The 27,613-nt window shown below is 37.1% G+C and overlaps 1 protein-coding gene across 5 annotated transcripts in view; it reads left to right on the top strand.

The window, feature by feature from the left end:
• The window catches only part of LOC136671495 (adhesion G-protein coupled receptor D2), a 64,045-nt gene that overhangs the window by 16,512 nt on the left and 19,920 nt on the right, over positions 1–27,613 (top strand). For 4 of the 5 annotated variants that reach the window (XM_066647188.1, XM_066647191.1, XM_066647189.1 and 1 more), the window contains 3 exons: positions 12,856–12,897; positions 16,882–16,935; positions 21,712–21,868. In XM_066647188.1, the coding sequence (XP_066503285.1) occupies positions 12,856–12,897; positions 16,882–16,935; positions 21,712–21,868 (253 nt within the window). Of the gene's footprint in view, positions 1–12,855; positions 12,898–16,881; positions 16,936–21,711; positions 21,869–22,041; positions 22,252–27,613 lie in introns of those variants that run through there. The other variant, XM_066647190.1, reaches the window with a different exon arrangement.

The following is a 27,613-nucleotide window of genomic DNA, read 5'->3' as shown; positions in this document are numbered from 1 at the left end:
TTGCTGGATCTCTTTCTTCTAAACCTGAGTGAACAAGAAGGAGGTTGTGTTTGTTAGTTTTTTGTTTGTATAGACCACTGAAATAATGCAGTCCCTCTCAAGGGTCTAAATGTTCCCTTTTTGATGTGATGTCTTGGAGCTTTTTCAGGGCATGTGTTAAAGAATTAATATTTTATGGTTCAACATGATCTTTCCTTTGGTTTATTAATATTTATTAATAAAATGGGTGAACATTGGTGGTCAGTGAGGCTTAAAGGGCTGTATATATATTTTTTGTGTGAATCTGTCTTAAAAAGACTATAATTACTGCTCTTACTACAGTTGTACCTGGGTACATTTCATTCATTCATTCATTCATTCATTCATTCATTCATTCATTCATTCATTCCATAGTGTTGCATTTGTTCTTAGAATGGCCTTGAATTCTTACCAGAAACATCATCTGGCTTTATTGCACTGCTGGCTTGTATGAGCAGAGCAGTATTTAGTTATAAAGCTGATGTTCTGTCATTTGGAACCAGAATGCAAATTACATACTTGTAGAAAAGATGTCTCTTCCAATATTGATTTTGCCACAATGTAGCCACCATGAGGCAAATATTTCTCTGCTTAGCCAAAGCCAGTTTGCAGTGGTGCTAAATAGTAGGCAGGAGTTTATTGCTGTCAGTCAATGCAGGTTTACACTCACGATGATTTCTTTCCTCTGAAGTCCATAATGAATTTATAATGTGTATACATGTCTTTTAGAAATACAGAACAGCTGTATTATAGATTTCTATTTGAGTAATCGGTACGATTTTAAAATGTTGGTACTCACTCAAGTGTCAAATCGATGCACCATTCTGGCAGCCTTTTCTTTTGTATGGGAGGGAAGATAACTCCTTCCCCATTTAATTTATATGTTTTTGAGACAACTTCCAAACACTTGCTTTCCCTTTGACACTTCAGTTATGTTTTATATGTTGGTTATTTTATATGTTATTTTTAAATACAAATTATTCTTCAATACGTTTGTAGTTAAGAACCTATGATTATAATCTGTATTCTAGGGACCTAGGCACTTTTATGGTAGTGTACACACAAATACTTGGTGGCCTTTTATAAAATTTCTGATATGATTTTTACCTCCAGGTTTCACTGTATTTTCAATAGGCAGCAAAACAACATAAAACTTAAGCTAGAGAGGTTTATTGTTAAATCAATAAAACGGATAATGTTGACTAGCTCCTTTCATTGCTCACACTTCCCGCTTGTAGCTTGATAAAAGTGTTCTAGCAATCTTTTCTTTTTGCTGCTTATCTGACTCATATATATATATATTTATATTCATGTTCATATTGGTTTTTATATGTGTGTGTATAATGTTGCAGCTTCAAAGCATAATATCAGTGCTATAGATATTTTCTAATAGAGTAATTTAAAGTGTTAGAATCACCTGACCTTATCATTACCTACAGGAAAGTGTTGTAATATAATTCTAATATGCCACAAATCACAAGTGAAATGGTTCAGTTTGTGTCTCAGCACAGCCTTTTCCCATTTAGGACTATGCCTGAAACAACAGGCAGATTAAATTATTTCAGTTCTATTTATGAACCTATGAACACCCGAAATAGCCACGTCTCATGTGCCCCTTTATCAAGCTGGAAGTGGAAGGTTGAGGGAGGAGGATGGACTTGATTTGACCATAAATCGCTCGACCCTCCGTCATCCAATCTCAGTGCAATGTCATTCAAAAGCTCGCCACTATCTATTACCTGCATATAATAGGCCCTCACCATGCATTGTCCGTCGCATTATTAGCCCATAACTCCACCCTATCAATAACTTTGAGGGTAAAGTGAGCAGAGAGAGGGTTGGGGTCACCAACTCAAGTCAAGTTTTTGGGGGATTTGAAGCATAGAGCAGAGAGTGTTTTGGTGTTGATTTACTGAAGTTTGTTAGTACTTGTCATTGTGAATTTTACCTCTTACTGAGGTGTTTTCTCAGTGGGACATCATTTTAGTGTGCTTACCTCAGGAGGAAAATGTCAGTTTAGTGCTTCAATGTTTCTTCCAATTGAGAATGCATAATTGGAATTCTTTTGTAGTAAAGTCAAACTCTGGAGGGAATAACTTGTTTTCTGGGTTTTTCCAGTTGCCACGGATATTTGTTTAGTTTAATTTGGACTGATTCTTTTCAAATTGGTTTCAGAAACCAGGCTGGCAAGTGAATGACAAAGATTTAGTGTAGTGAAGTAAAACCTGAAAGTTTCCTTTGCTGCAAAAATGGTGCTGCAAAACTGATGAAATTCCATGGTATTTATTTATTTAAAAAAAAATAGGTACATTTTTATATCAGTTTAATGTTTTTCATTTATATACATTATTTCAGTATAAAAGCCTTAATGATGACTATAACATGTGAAAGTTTTTGAATGAATATGTTTCAATTTACTTAAATTTTCTCATTTAAATTAATTTCCTGAGTCACAGCTTTTCAATTCTTAAATTTTAAAAGCATTGCCTTCTAACTTTGGGAAGGTACATGCTATGTGTATTTGTGTCATATGTCTATATGCACTGTTACATTATTATTATTGTTTTTTGTTGTTGTTGTTGTTTTTAATGCGTTAAACACTCAGTTATTTCAAACCATTATTATTTGGATTGAAATAAATGTAATAATTATTGGATGTGATTTATTTTGTTATACTCTAGAACTAAAGGTTTCTGTATTTAATCTTATTCAAGCTGTTTTTGGTAAATACATCCAAAAAAAAGTCAAGCCATGCTAATATATTGAAAATGTGTCTTTGTGGTTGTATGTGTGTGTGTGTTCTTCTCAGTACCTGAATCTGTTACCATATGAGTCATTATACTGTGTGAAGTGAATGAAAACAGCACTGACAAAATGTCAGTATGTGGCACTGAGGTGTTTTAAAAAGCGCTAACACAAAAGAAAATTCCAGGTCCATACTGGGATGTAACAAAGAATAATCATTGTGAATAGCATGCTTCCTGCCAGGAGTAAAGGGAATTTCACTGTGATCACATAGCACTAAAAGAGCTTGTCGTAGTTGGCACCCACCCGCATTTATTTGCTTTAGAATTACCTGCCAGATCCATTTAGTAATAGTTTGTGTCATATAAAAGCAAACCATGCTGTTTCCCTGGCAGGAGACTGGGGATCACATGACCCGTTGGACCTGACCTTACGACCTCTCTAAGAGCTCCCCACCTTACTCTCTCTCTCTCTCTCTCTCTCTCTCTCTCTCCCTACACACATACACACGCAAAGGTTACCCCTCCCTCTCTTAATGTCAGACACCCCTTTGACACCCAAATTGTCTATGTCAAAACAAGCACGGTTCTATACATTTAACATTTTGTCGTTACAAAAACCTCCCCACTCAATCTTGGAAGGCAGGATGGAGTAGGGTGGTTATCTTGGCGAGTGGGTGGCTCATAACACAGAAGATCTTTTAAATCTGTTTTAATCTAACTGCTTTGGACTGCTTGGCTTTGAGGTATACTTTGCAGATAATTAACAAGAATTGGGTCAGTGTGGGGCAGAAAAATCCTGCTCTCTCTCTTTCTCTCTCTTTCACTTTCTCTCTCTATAAAGGCTGTCAAACGCAGATGCCAATTTGCAAGTGAGCAATTCATTTGCCGCATGGAAATGAAATCCAAAATAAACACATGCGGTATGTATTATTCATGTGTCTACTCTTTGTAAGTCATTATTTCTTTTGAACGAAACCTTAATTGTGAAGCTCTGTTGTTTTTGACTGAACAGAACAAATTCAACAAATGGGCCACAGATCTGTTCCAGTGTGAATTAACAGTAAACAGCAAATCAATCTGATGTCTGGTGGTTGAGGTTTATTTATTTGCACAGGGGAATCCTGTGCATATTTCATCTGTAAGAGTAGTGTATACGCAAGGAGCGAAATACAGGGGAAGAAAGAAAGAGAGCAGAAGTTCACTAACTGATAGTGTTTAGCACTCTTGGCCTCCTGCCCTTCCTGCATGGTAGGGCTGTCATGCCGCTAGAAGGTCCGTCGCTGAAATGGATGCTCCCCTCCTGTGTCATTTCCTCTTGGGCCTGCTGTGCTGCTTCGTCCCTAACGAGTGTTTACTGAGACACGCTGATTCTTATTAATCTGGTTCTTGTCGACTGCACAGCACTGGGAGGGGAGCAGAGGGCCATGGTTTGTGTTAAGGGTTCGGCACCCTAGGTGGGAAAAACACAGAAAGCCTGACAGATCTGTGGGCTACTCTCAAGCTCCCCTCTTTTACACTGTGCAGATGTGGCCCTTTACTTTGTTGTTCTTAGTAATTATCCTCATTAAGTGAAAGCATGTGCCAATCACAGGCCTTTGAATTGCGCCCAGTTTGGGTTGAAAATCACCCTTATGCTGTCTCCGAGTGTGTCAATGCCTGTCTCAACTGAGCTCATTAGCAGATGAAGAAAGCCAAGGCATGAGGCGCGAGATGGTGCAATGAGCAGCGGTGGCGACATTAACTGTGGCTCATTTGGCCCTTGAGTGGGTACAAATTTGATGATTATGAAATGTAAGACATTTCACCCCCCACAGTTTAATCATTTGAAAGTATCTATGGCCCATTTAAATCAATATACATTTTTTTACCTAAATGAGTCCACTATGGCAGGGAGGGCAGTGAAAATAAAACACTGTGAAATCATTTTCAAAAGCAAAGCATGATATGTGTCTCCAGCCAAAATGATTCCAAGAGTGAAGAGAATATTGTACTGAACTCGAGAGACAGGGAGCACATGCACACAAGAGAGATAGAGACAGAGAGAGAAACAAAGAGACTGGAAAACTAAGATCTATGAAGTCTTCATGTCGATGAGCTACCATTCGTTTTCACTTTGAAATCCTGTGATCCGTAGTCAGCTGTGATTGCATGTGACTCTTGCACAGAACTATGCTTGATAAGGATTGATACTCTTGGTGTGAGGTGCCTTAACCGAATGTGGCACTCTTCGGCCACATGCCATTAACCCCCAGCCCACTTGGTTCTGAAGATAGGGAAAACAAATGCCTCCCATGTGTGTCATTGGACAGGATTTTAATTTTAAACTTTAGTTTGTATCAATTATTTGATTTTTACTCCTCTGATTTTTAGTCTATATATTTTTAATATTTTTTGTGTGGTTTGAATGAAAAACAAAATTCTGAATGTATAAACGTTAATGTGAAATTTATATATTGCATGTCATTTTAAACCATTTCTATTGGTTCATTTCCTAACAGAAATGTACAGAGCAGATGATGTTTTCAAAATCCGAAGAAGGTGAATAAGGCTAGGCGACACGTTTTTAGAAACGCTGTATACAGTACAGAAATTAATTATTTGAAGTCAGTTTTAAGGGTGAGATTAATCTTTTCAAACAAATCATTACTCTGCCTTTGATGATGAATGTTATTTTATGATCAACTATTCTGAGTACGCTGACTTTTCTAAATACCCATTTAAAAAACCCAATTATATTCTCATTTTCTGAGGTTATTTTCTCACACGTTAAACCTCTTCTCTTATTTGCTGTTTTGTTTTTTAAACCATCAGGATGGCTTGTGGCATTTTAAACATCAGTACGCCTGCTCTTTGTCTGATGAAGTTGACATGCTAACTGAGAACGAGCCTGAGTTTGGTCAGAGCTCGAGGCCCAGCTGTGCTGTCTTAACTGGCTAAGGCTTCACATTTTTCCCACTGTCAGTGGAAACTATGTAATTAGAATATGCCTGACACTGGCGGTACAATCTCATGCGTTTTGACAAGGGGGCACTCAGAAATGTCTGTTGGATACCTAAGTATTTTTAATTAAACAGTTTTTTGGCACACAGGCGTCTCTTTCCTCTGCAAGTTCAAAGAGTGTGGTTTGACCCATGTGCTAAAAGTTTGTATCAATTTTCTTCAGGGATGTTTGACTTGGCCCTCCAAGTATGCAATGTGAAATTGTCTTGTTTAAAAGCTGGTTTGTTTACCATTCCCCCTCTCCCCCACATATGTGCACCATGAGTTTTCAGGATACAGTTTCCCTGCGGATTCACTATAACCCGGCTTTTATGAGGTTTGTATCAGAGTTGGCATTGAACACAAGAGCTACAGAAAAGTTCACACGTTGTCGTTTAATTTGCAAAAACAATGTGTGTCAAATTGATGTGCATCAGGTTTGTTTTCTGTATCCATACATAAAACTCTAAAACAATGTCTATAATAACAAACACATTTTTAAAAGCTGTTTTCCCTCAAATTTTACATCAGTTGTAACAGTTACTCTGTGTTTCAAAAGAGGGTTTTCTTTGCTATCCACATTGTTATTTATTTGAACATACCTTGCATACTTTTCATGAATCATAATTATAGATAGATTATAATAATGACTAAGCCCTGCATTTACAGGCTCATACTGTAATGGCAAAAATAAATGAATGAAGGCTTTTTCCCCTCTCTGTTAATGAGTTTCACTTTCTGCTACTGCTTTATTAGATTTCTTTAATTATATTTGATAATCAATAGATTACTATTAACTGTAGATGCCAGTGTTAAATAACCTTACAGCAAAAGATTTAAACTCAATATTTTCTATGCTTCCAGTTGTAAAATGTACTGCAATTTACAGTTATTAAACTGTAGATGTAATCTCCATATTTGCCTTCCAAATATCTTCATTGCAAGGCATCCTTCTCTCATTTTGCATTGTTAATGGCACTCGTATATGAGTTTGTTGAATGTTGTTGCCTTTATGCACCATGCTGCTACATTAATTCACTACATAAACCTTTGCACTTAAGTGTTAACTCTTATTTAATTATAAAGTGGATTTGATGTATTGTTATCTTTTGTTGTTATTTTGGGTTAACATCTTGTTAATTGTAAGGATTGTTGCTCAGTTTCATTGTACTATGCACATTGACAATAAAGGAATCTTGAATCTTGAGTTTGGCGCTGTAGCTATTCTTTAGTTATAAAGTGTGCTGTTAAGCTACATAATGTTCTTTTCTGTTGTTGTGTAGTACGGTTGTTGTGAACAGTGATACCTATTTTGTACAATTTCCTCAGTACACAGAGGTATTATGTATGTTTGAATGCTGGAGTGGCCTTACTTGGTACAAGGCATATAAATGTGGATATTATTATGGCCATGATTGTTATTTTTGTCAGTGTGTGTCAGATTTGAGAGGAGGGCGAGGTATTTCTGTTGTATACACGGTTGCACCCAGTGGTGGAGGGAACATCTGTTTTGCGCTTGTTGTTCCTCTTGGCTGCTTTTCAATTGGATTTCCTCAAGCAGGTCCAAGAGCTGTCACCTCTGCCAGGCTCTGTTAGCTATCACTGCTGGCCCCTATATTAAGTAGGTGTTTCAGGGCTAAGTTAATAACTCTCCCCTCCTCCCCTGACTGCCTCTCTGGTGGTGCTCCTCAGCCCAGTATCCTCTTCTTCTATCCTCAGGACTGGGTGGCCAATGGATATCCCACCATTCTTCTCACTTCTCACTGGTATTTTTTTTCCCCTCACTGCCACAGGCTTGCCGTAGTGTAGGATGGACCTTGTGAACATTGACCACCCTCTGCTTTCTGTTTAGCATTTGTCGCTCTCTCTCTCTCTCTCTCTCTCTCTCTCTCTCTCTCTCTCTCTCTCTCTTCTCTCTCTCTCTTTCTCTCTCTCTCTCTCTCTCTCTCTCTTTCTCTCTCTCTCTGTTTCTTTCTCTCTCACTTTATCTCTCTCTCTCTCTCTCTCTCTTGCTCTCTATATAAACTACACAATTACATATTTAAATTATATCATTATTTAGAATTTACATGTAATATATTACAGGTTTGGGCTTCACTTCTGATGTCAAGAAATGACACTGATGTCACAATTTTCTTTTTATTATTTTTTTTATTTTATATTATTTTTATTTTTTTTAAAGCACTCCCTCTTCTAATTGCAAAAATGAATGTTTAATTGACTGAAATTCATAAGCCACACAGACTTTTCCAGGAACAAAAAAAATTACATCATGTATGCAGTACACAGTAAACAGACACTCTAATCTTTCAATGTATAATGTGCAATGTTTTACTAAAAAACCTTATACAGCTTAAAGCTGGCAATATTTCAGTAAATGGAAATCATGTCACATCAAAGTTTGATTGCAATTATTTATTCATAAATAATACATTTATAATTCTATTGTTTAAGGTGGCACAGGTTCAAAGTTTTTTTTAGTTTTTTTTTTCGTAATGCATAATTTTAGGAAAACACTCTTAATATCTCTGGGATGTTGTTTTCAGGGGCTTAGTGTTCATGCTCTCTGGATGTTTAGCACTTTGAATATATACAACGTTTACGTTACATTGAGATTCCTAGGTTTATACAGGTTTTTCACACTCCCATTTATGTTATTTAGAAAGATGTTTCTTTAAATATCCAAAACTATTTATTAATGACTCAGCATAAACCTTAATACAGTGATGTATGTTTAACCCACTTTTGTTTGTGGTAAATAAACTCCATATTACAGCTGTGTCTAGTTAGAAATTCTGGCATAAGAAGCTCTCATTCGGGCATTAAGGCTGGGTGAGTCAACGAATTTGATATAATTTGTGGTTCTGCAAAACATCAATTTGAAGCTCTGAAGCTGACATTTGTACATTTCATTGAAAATCACTGAACGTTTAAAACTATTGTAGTGTACGCTAGTTAATAAAATTGATGTTGAATGTGTCAGACACATTACCGGGTCTTTTAAAAAGTTTTTTTTTCTTTGTCTTTTTTGTCTTCTAAAACTTTGTGGAACTTTCTTGTCTCTTATTACTGTAATTACAGCCACATGTATGAGGTTCTCGTGCTCACAGATGGAAAATTCCCCTCTCTCTTGACCTTGTAGTGATTGATATATCAAATCTCAATTGTATGGAAAGAGACAAGTCTACATGTTTAATGTGCATAATCTCACAAAGATTAAAATAAGAATGAATGCCTAAAACATCTGATATTCCATTAGTGGCACTGAAGTCCCTTTTTGTTTGTAGAAGCAACACATTAGCCATGCATGTTTGTTGACCTTGGAAATACATTTCAGAATGTTTTTCAACAACATCAAGGGTATTAAATTAGCTTTGCCATTAGCATTTTATTTATTTGTTGTGGGTGATTATTTTGTCTATTCAATACCAAGAAGTCACATCTGGCTTAAGTAAGCCTCTAGACAGCTCCTGAGTCTAACACAGATAAAATACCTCCTGTATATAGTACTGTGCAAAAATTGGAGACCAACATTTACCTCATTTCCAGTAAATTTATTATCTCTCTGAAACAATTATAGCATCATAATAAACAGAAAACTACACAGAAGCCTATCAAATAAATAAAATCTATACAAAATAACTACCATTCTTTTCAAACAGTAAATCAATACCTGTGTCTGTGAATACTAAACTGAGAAGTGTAATGGTCCAATTCCATACATAATGTTATTACACAACTAGTAATATTACATTTCTAAGCACAGCCCAAACGTTAACCATAACCAACACTGAAAGCGTTTGTATTTTTTTTTTAAAAATGAAAGGAATTGCTTTCATAAAAAGAATCTTACAAAATTTATGATAAATTTGTAACATATTAATATACTCCTACAGCTATTTCCACTCAGCTGGTACCTTGACTAACAGTTAGAGAGAGGGGCTTGGAGGGTTGTTTGAATTTGTCCTGAGTGTTACCCTTGCCTGGCCTTCAACTTCTGAGTGAAACTATTAGCAAACACACACCTGATAGTCCTATGTCACAGCTGAGTGTGCTTTCTGCAAAATTGAAAAATGGATTCCAAACCTTGAATGGTCCTCATTTTATAATTTTATTGTTAATGAGATAATTTGGTAGTCAGTCTGTATTATTAAGATATTATTTCCATTATAAAACCAAACTGCGCACCTAAATAATACCTACAAAAAGTGGCAATGAAAATCAGTATCATACAGTACATAAAAAAAAAAAAAAAGAAATCACATCATAGCATCTTTAAGCCTCCTGTGCCTGCAGAAATCTTGCTCTATCCCTCCATCCGGTCAGCTTTATTTGCTACTGAAGTGATGTCACAAGGCATCATATCTACTCAAGAGATAGAAAGCTGCCCCACTCTCTCCACCACTTCAGCCCCCGTCTCCCCCATCCCCGGTTGAGACTGTCTATCTTTAATCATAGTTTTCATTTCAGTACATTGAAATTTCTGTTACCAAGGACAACGTCATAAATAAAAAAAGGGTTTGTGGGGATTTTTACCTGCTTGCTCTCTAACTTTTTGTGCATTAGAGGAGAGTATGAAAGAAAAAAAAGATGAGTTGGTCATCTGTGAGAATTTATTATTATTTATTACATGGGGCAGGAGAGGGGAAGTAAGTAAAAGCTTGAAGGCACACATCCATAAAGAGGGACGAGAGACCCCTAAATGAAAAGCAAAGTGAATTTCTATATCTTGTCGTGCTGTAATGAGGACCAAGAGCCTTTGTGCATTCTGGAGTATGGTCCATTCACTCTCTATTCAGTCCAGCAGTCCACTCACCACTGATGTATGTTCAAAATATATAAAGAATTTGTCTGAGCTACAGACTGTATTTTAGATATTTGGGTGGAGACTGAATGACCTGTGTTGTATGTTAATAAACAAACAAACAAAAAAAAAAGCAAACACGCACACACACGTTTCTTTATTTGCAAATTTACAATTTTTTCATTATTGTTAAAATACGGAGAATATGATTTTATAGCATTTTACAGAGTAAAACACATCATTATGTTATAAAATGTAATATATTGTAGTTTGTCAGTGCAATACCTGCCAGTCACTTAAACAAAACAAGGCATACTTCTTTTGATTTTTAGGAATATTTTTTATTAGGTTTTCCTTTGCTTCTGGCAGTACATAGACTTTTCATTATTTAAATGAATTGAAGTTCCTGCCTCCATTGCACTACATGGCAGTCTCAAGGGTGCTTGTTTTCAGAGCTCAATGTTTACTGAAATCGACTTTTTTAACCATACAATTGTTTCCTAATTAATTTAGCCCATAATTAATTTATGCATTTTGTTTGATGTATAGCAATATGTTGAAAGCAACCCTGCCAGTCCAGTGCATACTTCTCTAACATTTCACTCGAGTTCAAAAGAAACAATGTGTTTAAACAAAAAAAAAAACAATGCATTTAAATGTGCTCCATTTTTATGTGTTTGTTTTTAACTGAACATTAATGAATTAACATTTTTAAACAATCCATCATCATTGTTTTGATGCTATTTATTTTTAACTCAATTATATTCTAATTGCTCATTTTTTGTAATATGTAAGGGATGTCTTCGCCACTTTGTTCAGTATACAACAAAAGATTAATCACAAATAAGTCATGATCAAAACCATGGTAATTAATTTGCAGCACTAAGTAGGAAATTGTAATCCTAATACAAAACAATGGCTTATGCATTGTAAATTACCTCCCAGACTCTCTGGGTATTTGTCAGTGTGCAAGTCCAAGCAGCAAAGCAGCAGACACAATATGCTTAGACATGATTTAAAGTTGAAGTTATTGGACCTTTGAGTGTTACTGACTCATTAGGATACAAAACTTCATACAAAAATCAAAGAAATAAAAAACCTAAATATATAATAAATATGTTTAGTTCATGACTGGATGTAGGCAGAGACCGGACAGAGTTTAAAATATATTGATCTCTCTAGTGGGTCAACTTGTAAGTGCCATGTTTTCACAGGGTTTAACACTCAATGTGCTGTGGCTACAATTTTCTTAGTTAATGGGCAAAAAAGCAATTATAACTCTATTGAGATTCTTTGATTGAAAAGTAACGTGTGGCTCTTCTAAGAAATTACACAAAGAGAGTTTGGCAAAATGGAGTGAGTTGGCACCGTAGGATTTTGGGGCTTAAAGCACTTGAAACAGACCACCGTCAAATTGTCAGTGGTGATGCATTGAGATCTAGCTGTGGCAAATTGAATGTTGCAAACTCTTGGTTGATTGATGGTTGGGTGCTGTCATTCAATCAGAGGTGTCACAAGAGTGGAGCTGTGTCATAAGTGTGTGATATTAGCAGAAATATTGCACCTTAAACTTTGCAGTAGGTCTAGTTATATTGGTAGAGAAAATATGCTTTGTTAGTTATGCCCTTTTCTGACTTGCAGTACCTCAGAATTGTATTGAACAGGAGGTGAATGTGTTTCTGGAACATTCAATAAGCACAACATTGGAAAATAATGAAAAACTGCCACTTTTTTGCCACCATATGCGCCCACATTGTGCACCCAAGGGCATCTCATTCATACTCTACTTCAGCACTGGCCACTGTTTTTGTGGAATTGAAATAGTTTTCCTTTTCTTATGTTCATAATTCTATCTATGCCTCTTCTGCTGATTGTTCTTGATTAGCTACTCCCTCAGCTAGCACTTTGTCTTCTTCTCTGTTTGTGCTTTCTGCATGGCTCTCAATGAGAGGGTATTGAACATGGGCACTTAAAGCAAAAATATGTGAGCTTCACAAAGCTGCAGAAATCCTTGGGTTGAGCTTCTCAATCGTGAAACATATGAGCATCAGTAGTTCTTGGGTGCCTCTTACAGTGCTTGTCCAGTTCACAGAGTGTGAGTCTCTCTGAACATCGTCTTATATGTAGAAAGAACCTATATTTCCTTCTTTTTACCTGTACATATACTGGATTGCTGACTGTTAGTACATGAGCTACATATAATTTTTTCTGTTATCTCTATCCCATTGCTTCCTTGAAATGAAGAGGAAAAAGAAAATAACCCTAACAACTTCTTTCTTTTTTTCTGTTTCGTTTTCCTTTTTGCAGGGTCTCTTCATCTTCCTGATATATGGCGTGTACAACACAGAGGTAAGTCTGCAGTGTGTCTCAAGGCTGACTGAGTGAGTGAGAGAAATGACAAGTTTCTGATGGCTCCCCACCAATGGGATGTGGGGTGAGTGGTGGGGGGAGGATCGAAGTCAACGTTGTCTTTTTCCCCCCCTGCTTTTTTCACATGAGCGTCCCACTGCCCTTCATGCTTGGGCTAACTTATATGCATCCAGGCCCGCCATTAACCACTGACACGCAGAGTAAAGAGCTAGTCATTCCTCACCCACATTGGCTAATATTTCACTGCCTCTTTAAGTTTTTAAACTCATGGTCCTCCATTTAACATTCTGACATTAGGGCCCTGCTGGCCTAGGGCATCTTCGTCTTTGCTAGAAGTCCAGGGTGAAAATAGAATATATGCAGGGTAGCAGGCGGATAGTTTTGGCATGTCACAGAAAACGGTTATTAATATTTAGATGCTCTTTTAACAGGGAAAAATAATGGTAAAGTCTAAAATGTGCTTTTAATGGATGAGGGCCATTTTGAATAAATACTTCTTGGTAAATTATCCTTTCTAAATTCTAATGAAAACATGAATAAAGTAAATATGGATAAGCATAGAGCACACACAGAGCTGGTTATTGATCATGCTTATACTTATACTTGAATGTACATACGCTGTAGCACGGAACATGTTGAAAATGTTTTACAATTTACATAGAGTAAAAGTGACATTTTCCTTGCTGAATATTATTAGAGCAGTCTGAGTTATTGAAAAAAAAATTCTTATTTAGATGGGCTCTCATGCAAAAAGTGTTTATATAGCTTGGAGTATGTGGGCAAGGTCAGAGCTACCTGGGTACAGACCTCCACCCTTCAGCACCTCCAGCCTGGCACAGTCTGAGTGCCTCAGCCTTTTGTCTTCCTTCGTTTGTACATTTTCACCCTCCATAAAAGAGGTGTGAGGAGGTGGCCCTGAGTCAGAGCCCTGCATTGACATCGCACAGTCTCGCCGCTGACCCTCTCCGCATTGTAAAATAAATCATCGCTGCATTCTTGCTTAAGTGGCTTTTTTAGTGCTTCGGAATCTATTTTCCAACTCCCAGCTCTCCTTGACCCTGGGGTCTTCACAATTTGTGAGCAACCCATGTTTGCTTTATGCGTTTTTCAAAGGGGGTTTTGTAAATATAAAATGTAATAATCTTTTCTTTTTTCTTTTCTGCTGCTTGCTCTTGACTTATTTTTCCGCTCTCCCTTTTTCGCCTTTGTGTGGTGGTGAAGGTGTGACAAGAAACACTGGCAGATTAAGTTTCACCCCTCCCCGACACAGCAAAGGAAATTCTCCTTTAATAGAAAAATTACACAAAGCTGAGGAGAACGGACAAAGTTTTAGCCTATGAAAAAATCAAGTAATTAGAGAGCGGAAGAGAGAGGCCAAAGGGAAAAGTTCTGTTCTGTCTGCTTTCATTCAAGAAAACCTCTCCACATCTTCAATAACCATAAAATCTGTTTCAGCCATGTGTACACTTGATTTTCTACCAATCTAAGAAAAGAAACTGGCAGAAGATGCTCAGAAGTGAGCAAGTGAGCTCATCATATTCATAATCGACAGAGATCAAGTTCAAGTCGACTGATTACAGCATGTGTGCTTAAGAAATGATGTAATTAGATCTACATGTTACATGTTGCTTAGATGCACAGCAAGCAGTGTTTATGGTGCAGTAACACTCATGACTAAGTCTAATCATAATTCTGTAATTTTACAGGAGAAAAAGACTTGTCAAATTTCAACCACTATTTTTATAACAATTCATAACGTAATTGGTAGCTGGTATTTTCAGATCTCTAAAACTACAAAATTACAATAATGGATAGAGCTATTTATTAGATGAGCAATTCTTGAATATTACTGTGCTATCGTGCTAAATTTTTATTTTGTATTATCTCATGACGGTGTGTAAATGTGTGTGTTCAGATATAAGAGAATGTTATGTATTTCTGTCTTTATTACATATACTGTACAAGCAGATGTCAGGTCAACTTTATGTTATTAAAAATATATATGTAGGTAGTATTAATCAAAAGCTTCATAATCTTTATTCTTTCTACATTTCCTGGTGCGATTCAAGTAAGAATATTAAACCTGGATGAAGCGTTTACTCTAATCATAAGACAAAAAGGCTCATTATTGATTTAAGTGAGATTCCCCCTGTTGGTCACCTTATTATTTCCCTATTTGATGACCTTGCTTTTTTTTGTCCTCATTCCAAGGATGTCAGCAGGTGTTACCATTTGCATCACTTTCATATGGAAATTGCATCTAAAACATTTTTACATAGAAAGCTTGAATTGCATCACTTTAAAACCTTGAAAGAATGGCAAAGAAACAGCCCCTAAGTATAGTAGGCTGAAGCTACGTCCTCGGCGGCCCAGTTGCTGGAAATATGCTTTTTCTTCATTGCTCCTCATGATTTTTTCTGAAATAAATTGATTTGATTTCCCAGTTCCATTCATTACAGCTACAGTGCACTTTGGGCATTTCAAATCATGACTCACCAGAGAGAGAGAGAGAGAGAGAGATGCAGAAAGAGAGAGCGAGAGAGAGAGAGCGAGGAGAGAGAGAGAGAGAGAGAGAGAGAGAGAGAGAGATGGACAAAAAGAGAGAGAGAGATGGAGAAAGAGAGAGAGAGGGTGAGGATCCAAATCTGACATATTACCGGTGACTGGGGGTTGTCAAAGGTGCTTTGTTCTCTTCATTAGCCCTGTCGGCAGAGGCAATAGTGTCTATGCAAAACATGCCCCTGTGTGTATATCTGTGTAGCAGCATAATTTATGACGATGCCAGGGTCTAATGAAGTCATAAGACATAATGCATATTCACCAGTATGAGGGGCTGGGCCTTGGCTTGCAGCAGACAGCAGACTGACTCTGGAAAATACTGCGTATTTGCTGTGGGTGGTGACAGCCATAGTGCTCATTATAGTCAAATTATGATTTACTGGCCGTAGAATAAAGAATAAAACATTAAATATAAAACGTGTCAAAACATTTTTACAGGCCATATTTGAGCCTTCACACCCTCACCCTTTGTGAAACCTGCAAATTTGTGCATTACAAAAGGTGTTATCTGTGTGTTTACTTATTTTCAACATGTTATTAGATCAAGTGCATGGAAATTTTGCATTCAACTGTAGTACACATGAAAGTACACATGGAAATTTGTCATTTAAGGATCAGAAAAAAGATTAAAATTGTCACAAATAATTCAATCAAATCAAATCAAAATATAGAAATGTATTTTAAAAGCTAAAAGTTTTTTTTGGCAATATGAGCACATGGGCTCCAAATGTACCACATTTACATCACTTTTAATTTCTTTTTCATTTGTAGGAATTTATCTTTATTTGCGTGACCCTGCCCCGTGGCACTGTCTAATTGTAGTTACTAATGCATTTAAGAATTAAATTAATGTAAAAAACATCTGGGATAAAAATAACTATTGTCCAGTTTGATTCAAAGACATTTTGTTCTTATGGATGAAGTATTTTATAATCACACATGTACGTGGTTTAATCTAAATATTGAACTGATATATTGTAGTTCAGTGCGGTATTATTGTGGTATGTTCAGGTATCCCTAGCTGCAGTGTCATTACATGTGGACTTCCATACATCCTCTCTCTTTTTCTGTACACTGTACAAATGCAATCTGTTCTGCAAGGATGCTCCCTACCTCCAGTACTTTATTTCTGTGGCCCATGGTGTCATGTGACAGATGATGGGTTAAAGTGCTCTCCTGACTTTAGCAGCTCCTTGTGTCACTTTCAGGACCCATTACCTGTGACAAACTGGAATTTTTCAGTCCACTCTTTGTCTGATTTACTTTATGACTAGTACATTTGCCTGCTACTTGGGTCCTGTATTTCAAATTTTGGACTAAATATTGTGCCCTGTGTTTTCATTGTCCAGATGCCTTTCCTGTGGCATTTTTGTTCTTACAGCTTTTTTTTTTTTTGCCTTACAGATACGCAATACTGTCAACAGGATCAAAGAAAGGCGGAAAGCTCAGAATTTTTCTGTAAGTTGCATAGAGTTTCTCTTAGAGTCGGACCAATATTAAAACATATATATACTAGAAGCAATAGCAGTTTTAAGGGGCTACAAGTTACAATAACCAATAATATCCAATATAAGTAAATATTACAATTGAATATTATTAGTAGGGATGCAACAGGTACGGTCACTGTCACACAGCTCCAGAGTTCCAGGGTTGTGGGTTCAAATTCTGCCAGTGAGGAGTTAGTTGCTTTCTCTCTGTGTCTGCATGGATTTCCTCAGCCTGCTCCGGTTTCCTCCTACAGTCCAAAAACATGTTGATAGCTGGAATGGCTGTTCAAAAGTGTCTAGGGGTTTTGGCGAACTGATGCCCTGTGATGAACTGGTGCCCTGTCCAGGGTATGTTACTTTCTTGTGTCCAGTTATTCCTGGTAGCCTCCAGACCCATTATGACTTTGAAAAGGATGAAAGCAGTTTAAGAAAATGAAAGAAAACTAAATTAATTTATAAATCTATTAATATTATTATTAAATAATACTGTAAAAAATGGTTGAATGTGACTGTTGGTCTATATTTGTCACATTTATTAACAATGCTGAGACTCACAAATCAAAGATATTATAAAGATGTTTCTGATGAAGATTGGAACATCATAGGATTTTTAAAATAAGATTCCTGATTTCTGTTAAGATGCTAAAAGTTGGGATTTTTTGTAAAATGCAATAAAATCAAGAATCTGATTTTTGTTTATTATATTGAACATTTATTTAACTGGGGGGCACGGTGGCACAGTAGGTATTGTCGCAGTCACACAGCTCCAGGGACCTGGAGGTTGACTGTCAGTGAGGAGTTTCCCTGTGTTCACGTGGGTTTCCTCCGGGTGCTCCGGTTTCCTCCCATGGTCCAAAAATGCACGTTAGTAGGTGGATTGGCGACTCAAAAGTCTCCATAGTTGTGATTGTATGAGTGAATGTGTGAGTGTGTTTCACCCTGTGAAGGACTGTCACCCCCTCCAGGGGTGTGTTCCCTCTTTGCGCCCAGTGATTCCAGATAGGCCCCTGAACTGGATAAGTGGTTTCAGACAATGAATAAATAAATGAATTTCTTGAAAAGATTTCCAGTATTTTCATCCATCAACTTGAATTTAAATTGTAAATAGAAACAAATAAATCAAATAGAATCACACTCTAAATCGTTGGGTCAGAGAAATATTTAGCACTGTGTTACATAATCTTTTACATAATATTAATATAATCAATAAAATTTTGTTGTTTGGGGATACATTTTAATATTGTTATATATATATATTTTAATATTGTTGTTTGCAGTTTTGCCTATTCTTGCTTAATACAAGGCTTCAGCTGCTTAAACCATTCCAACAGACAATTCCTGATTCTGTTTTTCATGATAAGAGCCAGATCTGGTCTACATGCAGGTCAGTCAGGCATATACACTCTGCATCTACAAAATAGTGTTGTTGTAGCATGTGCAGAATGAAACCTGACATAGTTTTACTGAAATATATTTGGACTACCCAGGATAAAACATCAGGATATTGCTCTATTTCTGCTCCATAGGTGGGTAATATTTGGTTATTTTTGCTGTAGATGGAACTGACGCACAGGCAAAAAATTCTATAAAACTAAACAACTTGAATAAATAGTTGGTAATTAAAAAACATTTACTAACAAATTAAACTTCAGCCATGTATAAACAAGTCATTTTTTCACCTCAAACATACTTTTATACCTTAAAAAACACTGAGCTTCTGAACCTGAACAAACAAGAGAACAGTTTCCCCACAACTGTAGACAATTCAAGTCACAATGCAAGTCACACACGTTGTGGGCACTAATACAACACCAGTGTTGCCTAGAGGTTGGGCCTTTGCACCTTTTACTGAAATCAGTCTTAATGGCCCCATTCATCTCAATACAAGAACAGTGAAACCTGAATGTTCTATAAAATTTGACCCATGTATAAACAGTTTTCAACCTTTATATTAAAGGTTCCATTGATTTTCCATTGTTAGAATAATAATTAATATTTCTGTTCATATTTTTTTAGCCAATTTTAAAGTTTGTTTATTTATTCATTTATTTACTTACAAAGCATAGTGCACCTTTCCACTCTTGCAACCTCAAACCCAAGAACATCAGCCAGCAACCCAGGGTTACAAGTTTCTAATCCTGCACAAGCTTGTCCCTTGACATTAAACTGTCAGCCCAGTATTTATACGTAGGGCCGCTGCTCGTGGAGATCACTTAGCTTCTGCAAAGCGGTTTAAAAGTAGTTAACAGCCCCTGCCCCCCTCACCTTTCCACCCCTCTATGCCTTTCTCTCTCTCCCTCTCTTTCTCTCTCTCTCTCTCTCTCTCTCTCTCTCTGTCTCTCTCTCTCTCTCTCTCTCTCACACACACACACACACACCGTCAGTGCACTCTCCTTCAGCTTTACTCCGCCAATGCAACTTGTCCCCTTATGAATGATCATATTAACTCTCCTCCAGGCTTGTCACAGTTTATGGCCTACGGCAGTATGTAGTATGTCCCTCTCAGCCCTGCTGTGCCACCTGGTCATTGAGAGCCGAATGAGACAATTTCTAAAGGTAGATTGATTTTAGACTATGGCCCCCCTCCCTCTTCCCTTTGACCCCCCTGTCAGGCCCGACACTGTTAAGTCTGAGACTAGTAAAAAACGACCGCAACCCCAAACACAAGCGGCAGGTAGTGGCTGATATATCGTCACGGACCGTATTAGCGGTGGGACCCTTCCGCGCTCTCAGGGCAATTTTCCAATTTTCTAAGTCCACGCGATGGGAGTCGACAGCTGTACAGGGTGGATGGCTTTTTAGCTAATGCTGTTTTGCTTCATAAATCTGGGGGAGATATACTGTATCTACCTGAGTGATTTGGTGCTGGACATGCCATAGAGCAGAATGAAAACATATACTGCTCCTTATTGGACTGGAGCAGTGTGTACAGAATGTTCCAGAGCAGTGTACACAATTTAGAAGGTGAAGAGTCATATCAATTCTCTCCATTCTAGTGTAATTCTGAGGTCTTTGAAGGACCTGCTTTGATGACTGTTGTAATTCATTAATTCAGAAAAACAGGGTTGTCACTAGAATAAAAAAAAAATCACATTACATGGCAGTAAGGAGAGCTCGACCACTCAGTTATTTGTTTGCTCTCCAGGTGTATACTCTCACTGTCAGAACAAACCTTGATCTTCAAAGAATTTACAAGAGAAGAAAAAATGTTAATGTGTTTATTTTGAAATTCTGGCAGTATAATGGTCACCTGGTTTTTCTAGTAGTATGAATAAAAATTAAATAAAACTAAAAGGACTAATACAGTGTTTTTTCCCCACAGTAACAATATGCTGAGTAATCCTGTTTTAATTTAAACGCTACTGACCTTTTAACCTCTGGGATTATATGTTTTTTTCATCTCTAATATCATTTTTATGTAGGCCTGACCAGTGTTACTAGAGTGTTTGATACCAACTGTCTGCTGACCTGAATGACCTCACACTTGTACACACTGTGGCAGATTGCTTAGAGGAATAAAGCTGTCAGTTGTACTGGCCAAATAAAAAATGGCCCCCTTCAATACTTGCTAGGTCTGGGTCCATGACAGCGCTGAAATATAGATATAAATTGGAAGCAGATTAGTTTTTTGATCCTAATTCAAGTTTTGACAAGATATAGGATGGAAAAGAGCTGGACTGTATGCTGCATATGTGTGCATTTCCAACCATGTAAAAAGAGTAAACATCTATGTTTTCTGAAGTCTTGGCTGAACATTGATGATGTCATGTAAGTCTTAGTGAGAGATGATTAAAGAGCTAATAAATTACATATAACCAAGACCACTTTGGTCAAATGTTTTTTTGGTAAAATGTAGTTGAGGGACGTTTTAAATTTGATGCATATTTGATATGTATTATTAATAAGCCCCTACTTAAAGAAGTAGTTTGACCAAAATTCTTAGCTGATGCTAATTAAATATGTCAGCTCGTAGACATGAATCCCACTTTCATTCGTTTACTGAAGGAGTTGGTATCCTTTGTACAGGGCTAATTAATTTGGACATGGCTTTTCTGTGATATGCCTAAAACTATCAAAATTCAACATAGCTTAGCTCCTGTAGATCTGTTTACCATCCCGTGCAGCGTCTTCTCTGGATATACATGGACTTAACTGAATTTCTGTACTGTGTCATCAGGTCTGCCTAGTTTTAAAAATAAATAATAGACTCGTGCATGGTTAGTAAGTTAGGATTAATAGTATGTTTAACTCCGTTATGTAAAAGACTCAAAGTTGTCAACATGAAATAAACAACACTATGTTGATTTGGTGAAATGTAATCATTCTTCCTTCAGATCTACATCTAGATATGTGTTAGGTCTTCTTTCAGATCAAAATATTTTCTTTGATGAACTGAAAGTATTTAGTAGACAAAGGTTGGATAAATTAAATGGAAATTTAAAATGATAATTTCTTGATAAATAGTTAATTATACATATATTACCGTTATTTTATCTTGTTTCTGAAAAATGAATAATGTTTACGTAATGAAAGGACATAGCTATACAGTAATTACATTAAAGGTGATTTCCTAATGAAAAGTCATTAAAATATTAGGGAATTGACACCCAAGGGTGACAGAATTTGAAGAGCTACCAAATAGCTGTTGAAAGAGGTCATAGTGTGTGAGCTTTATGTTTCCAGACATGCAAAATACACTCAGTCCAAGCTTCATTTCTAGCTGAATATGTTGTGTTTGACACTGCAGAACTGTGGAAGTTCCAGACCATCCAGCTCTGTCCACAGCTCTCGACCAGGCAGCTCCCCTGTGCCGTCCTCTCTGGGTGGGCTTGGGGTTGATGCCAGTCATCTGGGAAGCCACTCCACAGCCAGCGACAGCACCAGCCTGAGCTACAGCCATGAGAGTAAGTGCTTGGCTCTTATTTTAACTTGTTAGACTGCTAGAGTTTGGAGTACTTTTTTTCAGCAACTATACATTTACCAACCATTTCGTAGCATTCGCACACATTTGTGTGTGTGTGTGTCCATGTGTGTGTGATTTGGAATGTGTCTATATGAAGCAATGATTCTTCTGTAGAAATCTGTGCTGCATTATGAGCTGAGGAAAGCCTAGTGAATGGTGGAGGGGTGGTGAACTTCAGAATGACAGCTATGTTTTAGACTGTAACATTCTCCAGACACAGCAGACTGCAGGGCTCCACTCGCCTTTTCTGACCTCAACATTATTGGGTTGCATCACAGTAATTGGCAAGGGGCTACATGCCAGTTAGATATTCTGAAAGAAGAGAACGACGGAGAGCTTGACGGCAGAAGCACTGATGGAGAAGAAAAAACATATTCATTTTTATTCCTCATAGCGTATACATTTAACAAAACTTGCTCCAAAGGTGATTAAAGAAATGTGTCAATAATCAAGATCATGTCCTCTAAGTCTTTACTCGCTGATTTGCATGCTGATTGGGGTTAATCTCCATTTAGCAGTTGACAGTATTGTTTTATTTTATGTATCTACTACTCCATATAAAATGATAATTGAATGAGTTTTATTTAATATAAACCAGTTTTGTAGACTTCATATTTTTGCCAAACAAGCTACAGCTGAAACAAACTAAACTTATTGTTTTCGGTCATTTTTTCTGCGGTCATTAGGATAGGGAATAATGAAATGCTGCCTTATAGTAGTAGTAGTAGTAGTACTAGTAATAATAATAATAATAATAATAATAATAATAATAATAATAATAATAATATTAATAATGTTTTATCTCCAGGGTCCTTGGGTTGTAGGTTCAAACACTGCCTTAGGTCACTGTCTGCATGAGTTTCCTCTGGGTGCTCTGGTTTCCTCCCACCGTTCAAAAACACATGTTGGAAGGTTGATTGGCTATTCAGAACTGTCCACAGGTGTGAGTGTTTGATGCTCTGCGAAGGACTGGCGACCTGTCCAGGCCGTGTTTCTGCTTTGCACCCAGTGATTCCTGGTGAGCTCCAGACACACTACAGCCCTGAACAGGATACAGCAGTCACAGAAAATTAATGAACAAAACTTTTCACTCTGTAGATTTAAGGCAGGAGGTATTTTAATTAGACTTATTCAGTATAACCATTTTTGAGGGACCATCGTATTGTGAGTTTGAATGAAATGATCCTCAATAAAACCTTTTTACATCTTTTAGGGGAATAATTCGGACTAACTTACTGCAATGACACTCCGCACTGCAAGTAACATTATTATCTATCTATCTAAATCTATGAAAACTAATAAAGCAGCGTAATGATAAATCAAAGAAGAGCAGAATAAGTGCCCAAGCCCACTGCATATTGATTGGAGGCCTGGTATTATCCAGCCCATTAGCTTATCTAGTGTGCTCTTTTTAGTGCTACACTAAAATGTTGGGATGTAAATTCATAGTAGTTTTTTTCTTTTGCTTGTACAGGCTATATGTGGTTGCTGTAATAAACACATGAGCAGCACAACTAATCATTGTGGTGAGATTCCCATCTATAGCAGAGCTATAATCTCATTCAATATAAGACATGATTGAATATTTTCTTTTAGAGACGGTCAATTTTTATAAAGCAGTCAGCCAGCAGCAGAGTTGATGTGGTCTATGAATGAACTGAGCATAAGAACACAACAGAAGACATGGGAACTGCATAGAACAGAAAGCAGTGAAAGACACTGCACTGTAGCAGATGGCACTCAGCTATGTATTTTGCTGGCCATATCTTTGCTCTTATGGATAAGGTCAAGTAATACTTGGTGCAGGCATGAGTAAGAAATCTAAACCGTTTGAGAGTGGTTCTGATCACTTGAAGCTTTTAATTCCTCCAAAGCTGTGCTTTCCATTGGCTGAGTGCAGCACACATATCACACAGTATGGGGCGTTGCACTGTTCACAAGGAAAGAGGGTAAGGACAAGTGCCATTTGAGCTTGAGTCTGGGGACATCATTGAAGTAAAAGGAATGAAGGTACATTTAATTTCCTGCACTCCATTCCTTCTATTATTGCTTAAACATACATGTACTGTGTGGACTGAAGGATAAAGTTGACTGTGGTCATTTAGCAAGACTTTGTACAAGGATTTTATCAGTACTAATTTTCTGCACTTTTTCCTTTTATATCTTGTGCCATTTTAAACAGATCTTTTAGACCTCAGGCTTTAACAAAAGGCTGCAGTGCTTATCTTGGGCTTTAAAAAATTAGCGAACAGTTTGGAGCACGGAGCATTTGACATGGAGCATGTAACGTGCTCATAATGTGTTTAACTCTTAGAATTAGCAAAAAGAAAAATATGTTTTAATTAATTGTTCATAATTAATGTTTTTCAGCCATCAGACAAACCCTGTCTGAAAAATAATTACATTTTTTTAGTAGAAATAATTGTGTAGAATGAGAAAACATAATTTGTATTTTAGTTTTCTATAGTCAAAGAGCGCAGAACATTTGTGTTACTGTCATTGGACGCCCTGTAAAGGCCAGCTTTATCAGAGGGCTCCTTTGCTCCTTTGCAGGGAAATCCAGATATTTAAATGACATTTTAGAGATTTTGTTTCCAGTAGTTTGAGCAAGCATTTTTCCAGTTTTGTATGACTACACCCCTCTCCTCAAAGCAAATAATTTTTTGTTTTGGTGTTTTGTGGTGGAGTAATTTGACAGGCTTACACAGACCCAACATCATTGGGATGAGCTGGTTCAGTAAGCCAGGTCTTCATTTGTGTTTTCGTGGCTGAATAGAAGCGAATCCCTGCGGCCATGTTTCAATATCTCCTCAAAACCTGGCCAGAAGAGTGAAGGCTTTTATAGCAGTAGAGATGGAATAATTGTATATTACTGCCCATGCATTTGTAAAGAGAATAACAAGCACATATGTCTGGGTCTCCACAGACATGACTAATGTATGTGTGAATAAAAAATATAAATTGATCATTTTACTCTCAGTTCATTACATTTGGAGCAGTAGAATATCAGCATAGGAGATGTAAATTCTAAACATGGCCAGTGGTTTCTCTGTTTGAACAGATTCTGCATCAGTGTCAGTACGGAATGAATCTGCTTGTCTTAGTTTAATCCTTTTGAGGTTCGGACAAAATGTATAACAAATTACACCTCAGGGTTACATATTTCTGGACACCTGGAGTGTATATACAATGGATAGCCCATTACAAATGATTTGACACAGTACTCTTAGAGACAAATTATGTTTAGATTTAAATTTCTGTATTTTGCTTGGTTTTCTGCCACTCTAATTCTCCCCCAAAAAAGAGATCTTGTTCAAAGAGCCTGCAGTGTGAGTCCGCTGAACAGTGTGAAATGTGTCTTTTCGTCTTTATTTGAGCAATTTACTTTCATCTTTATTTTTCTCCTCTGTAAGTATAGCCAGAGAGGGCCTGGCCTTGGTAGTTCTATGTTTGGTGTCTTTATGGCAGCTTTCTGTTATTTGGTAAAAGTGTGGTTCCAAATCAGGTTGTATTATTGGGAGTGCAGGAGCTGAGCACTTGATTGAAACTTATTCTTGTAAATACTCAAATAAAAAGCAGGCACCACACATTGTCTCTTTAGATACTGTTTACATTCCTCTCCCACCCTCTCCCCACAGTCTTTTACTGCCCATGTTATTTCTCTATTCCTTCAATTCTTGATGGGAAAATGTAGTCATGTTATGAAAACAAAATACACCAGGTAAAAGGAAAACCCATAAGCTTAATATATGTACAACGTAATATGCTGTACTCACTCTGTTCTTCCTTCTTAATTAACATTTGGAAGAGAGCTAAACGGTGCTTATTTACAAGGATTTGTCACATTACACCCAAGTCCATGTGATATGTGAAAATGTACAGCAGCTGCCAACAGGTTTTTAAAATAGTAATCACAGGTTTTCAGTTGTCTTATGGATGGCAGAGTTTACAGTGTATGAATCGGTGCATTCGGTCATTGAGGAACGTTGTTCTTAAACTTTTGCATGATTCAGTGACACATTGTTTGGCAAAATGGTAAGCATTGTATCATCCCTCTTTAATATCTTTCATTTATCCTTTATTGGTTAATCTATACACCCAAGCATAGTAAGATAAATAATCCATAATAATAATCTACCATACTATTTAGCATCATATATTTGCTCACCTGTAGATGCATTGCATGTTATTAAAAGTCCAATTTGACTGAACTAATCAGCAAATTTACAGATCCATCACGACCAGCTGAACTATACATAATGTACTGACCTTTTATTTATTTATTTATTTATTTATTTATTTATTTATTTATTTTCCCCCCCTTCACAAAATCCGTCCATAAATCATGCGTATAGTGGGTGCAGTGTCAGTGATAACAAATTGGAAAGAAAGTTGAATATGTTTCTCCTAAGGAGGCTGGCCGTGTTATACATGTGATTCCAGCTTTTGTGGTAATGTGATCTATGATGGATGGCAGCCTCATGCAGTCCCCCTTACTTTAGAGAAATTTATTTATTCATGAATCTGTCTATTTATTCAGTCAGATTGCCCATAGCAAGTTTGCCACCAGTGAAGGGTGCGCCACTGCCACCTGCAACGTCCACCATCAAAGTTGCTGTATTTTATTTTATTTTTTCCCCCCTTTGTGGCCACTGATGCTGTTGAACATCAGAGTGGGTCAATATTTTCTCTTCCAGCCCTAGGCTAACAGAAGGGAATGGTGGCAGATTCATGATATGCCCGCTCTGACTTTTCATCTGTGGGCTTTGGCCCTCCTATCTCGTATCAGCCTTCTGCCTAAGTGTTGACAGATGTCAGCCGAAAAGCCTAGAACCGAGTGCCCTTCACATGTACTCATTTGTGTTTATGTGAGATTTTTTCCCCTTGACATTCTGCCTCATAAGTTCTATTTTCATGCAAAGAACATCTAGGCACCACACAAAACACTATCTGTATTTTACAACTTGTATTACTCTTATTTTTAAATAACATTATATTGAGCACTCAAAATGTATTTATTTTTTTAATATCGTATCTGCATTTGACGGTCACAGACAGTAATTTCATGTTCATTGTTTCATGTTCACAGACATTCAAGTGCATTTGAAATATTTGCTCTAGAATATGCTAGAATTTGCCTTTGGGCACTTGGTAAATTGTGCGTAAATATCAATTACTACTTTTTCCTGGATTGTTTTTGTCTGAGGTAACGTAATAAGAACATTTTGATTAGATATTCTCTCATGTCTCTGTCATCCCATTTTTTACAGTATAATGATGCATTCCAAATGCTCATGAAATTCACATTCTTCATCTTATAGAGGGGAAAAAAGAACCGAGTGAACTAAGTGAGCTTTAAAGCAACAGGTTTTCAGTTCTTTGTGCATGCAGTAAAATGTGTCTGACATATTACAGGTAGAGCAGCATGGTGGTGCTTCGTGTGGTTACGCTGCCACAAAACTCCATAGTCCTGGAGTTGTGGGTCCAATCCCCACCATAGGCAAATATCTAAGAAGAGTTTGGTGTGTTCCCCGCTGTGTATGTGTAGTGTAAGTGCTCATTCTTCCTCCCACAGTCCAAAGACCACCTTGTTGGTAGACTATTGCTATTCAATATAGACTGCTGGGCATTTATGTTGTGAGGGTTTTTTTCTGTATTAGAGAAAGTTCATTGATCATTATATTCA

The sequence above is a fragment of the Hoplias malabaricus genome, chromosome 16 (genome assembly GCF_029633855.1).
Source record: "Hoplias malabaricus isolate fHopMal1 chromosome 16, fHopMal1.hap1, whole genome shotgun sequence".
NCBI lineage: Eukaryota > Metazoa > Chordata > Actinopteri > Characiformes > Erythrinidae > Hoplias > Hoplias malabaricus.
This window is presented reverse-complemented; position numbering and strand designations above follow the sequence as displayed.